General features: G+C 50.3%; 1 protein-coding gene across 1 annotated transcript; it reads left to right on the top strand.

Annotated features, from left to right (window-relative positions):
• The first annotated feature begins 463 nt into the window (after positions 1–463).
• ATP5PO (ATP synthase peripheral stalk subunit OSCP) lies at positions 464–3,825 on the top strand. The gene is made up of 7 exons (XM_082014348.1): positions 464–511; positions 719–769; positions 875–985; positions 1,349–1,478; positions 1,595–1,707; positions 3,256–3,342; positions 3,646–3,825. The coding sequence occupies exons 1-7, from the start codon at positions 482–484 to the stop codon at positions 3,757–3,759; spliced, it is 636 nt and encodes a 211-aa protein (XP_081870474.1). The 5' UTR covers positions 464–481; the 3' UTR covers positions 3,760–3,825.
• The last annotated feature ends 741 nt before the right edge of the window (positions 3,826–4,566 follow it).

The raw sequence follows: 4,566 nt of genomic DNA, 5'->3' as shown, positions 1-4,566 counted from the left end.
TGCGGGGTAAGGATGCCGCTGGACCCTCCACTCCCGTTTCTTTCACCCGTGGGTGGAGCACAGGCCGCCGTGCTACGCAGCGGTTTCCCCCGGGAGGAGCACCGGTGCGCAGCGCCTCGGCCTTGCCAGGCGGCTGGGCCGCCCTAGCGTCCGGCTTTCGCCCCACCTGCCAGCAGGACTCGGCGAGGCCGCTCGCAGGACGCTGGGCAGAGACTGGACATTGCGAGAGAGGGGCGGCTGCGAAGGGAGGCGGGGGCCGCCCGGGCCGAGTTCCCTGCCCGCGTTCAGGAACTACAGCCCCCAGCAGGCAGCGCGCAGCGGGAAAGGGGTCGCCCTGAGGAACTACCTTTCCCAGTGTGCCCCGCGGCAGAAAAGGACGGTGGGTAGAGCGGGGTTGGGGGCGGTGGCCGCCGCCGCGCCTGCGCACTGGCTCACCTCGGGGACGGAGGTCAGCTGTGACCTCGAGCGGCAGTCGGGGAAGATGGCGGCGGTGGCAGGGTTCTCACTGAAGGTGAAGTTGGGGGGGGGGCGCGACAGCTGCGGCCCTCGCGGGTTATTGTGGGGAGGGGGTGCAGAAGGAAACGGCGTGTTGCGCGTGCGCTCTCACCCACCGCCCCACGCTCGCGCGGGGTCTCGAACCTTCCCCGCCCTGTCGGTGCGCACCCCCGTCCCTGAGACGTGAGGCGCGCGCCGACGCTGGCCGTTATGCGCCCCGCAGGTGCGGCAGCTGAGCACGTCGGCGGCGAGGCCGGCCTCCAAGCTGGTCAAGGTGAGCGGGACCGGGGGGGTCACCGGTGGGGCCGCCGGCCCAGCGAGCGGGTACCGGCTCCGGCTCGGGGCCATTCTCAGTGCCCGCCCTCTTTCTCGCCCCCAGCCCCCCATCCAGGTGTACGGGCTGGAAGGGCGCTATGCCACCGCGCTCTACTCCGCCGCCACCAAGCAGAAGAAGCTGGACCAGGTAGAAAAGGAGCTGAGCCGAGTGTGGGTAAGGTATTCTCTAGCCTAAGCTCGCACGGGGGTTTGGGAGTTGTGGGGCCCTCCTGTTGCCACTTGTGAGGAGGGAGGTGGACTCGGCTCTTGCAAACTGTGAGACTCTCACAGCTGGCCTTGCACTGGCGCTGTCTGCACTGCGCCCCCAGTGTTAAGTTGCTTGGAAGTGATACAGGAGGAGCATCATCTCTGAAAGAAACATACTGTAAATGAGCTGCCATTTCACTTCCCATTAGTTTCAGACCTCTTCATTCTTACTCAAGGAATGACTGTGTTGCCTGTCTTGGGTGGTTCAGTTAGGCCTTGTAGTGCCTGGAGAAGTCCTGGTCTTTATCCTGTTGCTTGTTTATCCTCTTAGACTCTCTTGAAGGACCCCAAGCTATCCAGTGTTGTTATGAACCCTCATACCAAGAGCACGGTTAAACAAAAAGCTGTGAACGATGCCTTAGCAAAAGAGAAGATGTCACCTATTACTGTCAACCTGATGAGTGAGTAACCATTTGAATTCTGAAAAACATCTGAAGATACTTGTTTTAACTGGTAGCTAACCAAATCTGCTTTTAGTGGGTGCTTTACACACTTTCAGTGCATCTGCCTCTTCCAGATTTGCTTGCTGAAAACGGTCGCTTGCGTTACACTCCAGACATTGTGTCTGCGTTTGGGAAGATCATGAGCGCGTACCGAGGGGAAGTGGTGTGCACAGTCACCACTGCACAGGTGAGTTAGGAACCTCTAGATTGAGCTTAACAGGTAGCGGTATAAAAGGCAAACTTTGGCTTAATTTTGCTCTCTGTTGTTCAAGCACTTGCTATATGAGTAGTGAGGAAATATCTCATCTCTACCAAGGTTAAAGGCTTTCTGCAAGTAGGTTTTTTGATATACAATAATTACTGGCCAAAAAATAAACCAGTTCCTCCCATTTCAGCTTAACAGGTAACATCTTCCCTTCTTTTGTGTGGACCCAGTGGCTGACAAAAGTCAGCCTGGTCTGCAAGATACAACTTCCCCTGTTCTTATTTCTGTCATCAGGATCATACGGATCAGGTCAGAACTAACAGATGAGCTATTACGTACAGACAGGCAGATACCTGATAGGGCTGAGAATACCTGTGGTGCTTGGTGCTGTGCTTCATGGGGAGCAGCTACCTAATTCACCACCTGCAGCAGTCAGGACAAGTGACTAACTTCAAAACTGCAGGAAGACTTTTTTCAAAAGTAGCAGACAGGCAGGTCTGACTGGTGCCCAGGAAGGTGAGAGGCAAGATGATGCCTCCATGAGCTGTAAGCATCAGGCTGGAGGCATGGTACTTCTGGCACTTCAGTAACTTCTTCGTTAATGGATCCACACCCAGGTCTGTTAGAGCGGGAAGCTGGTCAGCTAGGTGTGTTGTGTAAATCTATGGCCCTTGAGTAGGGCTACAGTGAACTGCCTGCCTGGACTAAATGAAGACACTCATCCACTTCAGGTTCACTGGCTCTCTGTAGGCCAGATTGTCAGTCTAGCTGGCAGCCTTCAGGGACACATGAACTCGCAAGCCTGTGCGGACCTTTCCACAAGGTTTTCCAGATATTTTATACGTAGAGTTACTGTCCTGCTATGTTTTGTTGTTAGTTTCTTTTGGCTTTCAAACTGATAGCTATTATATAGAAATTATTTAAATAACCATTAACACAAAGCTACTACCCTGGTGGCATCCGAGTGACTTGTTAGGGAACAAGAACAAACTCATAGTGTGTCTCCCACAGGGATGCAGAGTTCTTCTGTGGTGACGGAGAGGTGTACTTAGCCAGGAGCATTCTGCAAGCGGGCAGCAGGCCTGGGAGCTCGCTGCCAGTGTCCTCAGTCACTTCCCAGAGCTTCACCTGAAACGGTGTTTCTTATCAAGCTGATAATTTTAATTGTTAGAAGCAGCAATAATTAATCTTTCGTTATATAGCCTGATCACTGCTATGAGGGACATCTCAAGATTTTCCATCAAGTGCTTACTTTGGCAAGTATGGATTCCTGACACTTGCTGTCTGAAGACGTCAGCATTGCACTTTTTCTAGGAATACATGCACAGTGTTTCATGAAATTAGGAGGGCACAAAGTGCTGTTTCTGTGCTGTCCTTTGGTTATTCCTGTTCAAGAAGGCTGCTTAATCTGCCTTCCTGGCGGAAGGGTCTGTCTTCATAAGAATCTGATGGAAAATTTGAGTTCTTGTCACGTCATTTGAATATTTTTCAAGTCCTTCATTTTCCTTGTCTTCTGCTCATATTTTTCAGCCCTTGGATGATGCCAGCCTTACAGAGCTAAAAAGTGCTCTGAGTGGATTCTTGGCTAAGGGGGAGGTCTTGAAGCTGGAGACCAAGGTCTGGATTTTTTAATTGTAAATTCATCAAGTTCATGTTAAGCTGGGCTTCTGTCTCACTGATCTTAAAAAAACAAACAAACAAACAAAAAAAAAGTACTGAATCCAGTTGCTACATTACATAGTTCTGTGCTTTCTTGTAGACTTCATGATGCTTTAATTACTAAAATCTTAACTTTGGAATACAGTGACTGCCAAGTTACCTTAAAAAAGGCTCTTTTAAGAGTTTTTACTACTGTAAAAATTGTATATTAAGCTAACAAATTTTTGCTAATATAATTTCTGTTTGATGTTTCTTCTTTAGACTGATCCATCAATCCTTGGTGGCATGATTGTCAATATTGGGGAGAAGTATGTGGACATGTCAACGAGGTCAAAGATCCAGAAACTCACCAAAATCATGAGAGAGACTGTCTAGGAAGCTGTCCTTGTCATTCACAGTGAAATCTGTCAGATGGAAACAATAAAGTTATTTCTTCTTGAATAGACGGTGTAAAGTATTTTGATTCAGAAACAGAGCACTGAGGGAGAAAGATGATGAAGCTGCAGTGAGTTTCACTGATTCCCCACTGAACACTTCACGGCATGGCCTGAAAGTCTTAGCTGGCCCTGAATGTGGGTGAATGTTGCTCTGAAGGAAACGGAGGATGCTCTAGGAGGGGATAGACTGGGTCACTGCTGCTCAGGTTCTGTCAGTCTCCAGAGAAAACTCTTGCTCAGGATACTGTCAGGACGGTGGTGCAGCAGTCCTGCTGCTGCATGTGCTGTTTCTGCCTGTGGGAGGCGAGAACGCTGGATCTGCAACTGGTGGATTCCTTCAGAAATGCGGCGGTGGCTGCTTAAAGCAGTCGTGTCATCACTGTGAGCGCTGAATTGTGCCCAGTTTACTTCCATGTTTGTGTCGTTGGAGAGAGTTTTGCATGTGCCTTCAATGAAAATTGCCCTCTAAAATCTTACTAGTGAGAGACTGAGGTGTTTATACCTTAAAACCATCTACAAAAATGCTTGAACAGGCCAGGGGTTCGCAACCAGTGAGCACTATGGCAGTGTTGCCGTGACCGTCTGTACATGCTTCCCGCTTAACGTTCGGACACAAATTTAAAAGCGTCCAGTTCCTGTCTTGCAGCGCTGCGCCTCTGTTTCCCATTTAGGTAATCTTGGCCTGTAAAGGTGTGTGTGATACCTATTCTCACTGTTGGTCCTTGGCCAAGAACTGATCTTTGAC

The sequence above is a fragment of the Phaethon aethereus genome, assembly GCF_964289735.1.
Source record: "Phaethon aethereus genome assembly, chromosome: 1".
Taxonomy (NCBI): Eukaryota; Metazoa; Chordata; class Aves; order Phaethontiformes; family Phaethontidae; genus Phaethon; species Phaethon aethereus.
This window is presented reverse-complemented; position numbering and strand designations above follow the sequence as displayed.

Excerpts from the sequence above, each read along its gene's own strand:
- ATP5PO (XM_082014348.1), top strand. The coding sequence starts at position 482 with ATGGCGGCGGTGGCAGGGTTCTCACTGAAG. Across the intron at positions 986-1,348 it reads AGGAGCTGAGCCGAGTGTGG|ACTCTCTTGAAGGACCCCAA; the intron begins GTAAGGTATTCT and ends TTATCCTCTTAG. Across the intron at positions 1,708-3,255 it reads GCACAGTCACCACTGCACAG|CCCTTGGATGATGCCAGCCT; the intron begins GTGAGTTAGGAA and ends CATATTTTTCAG.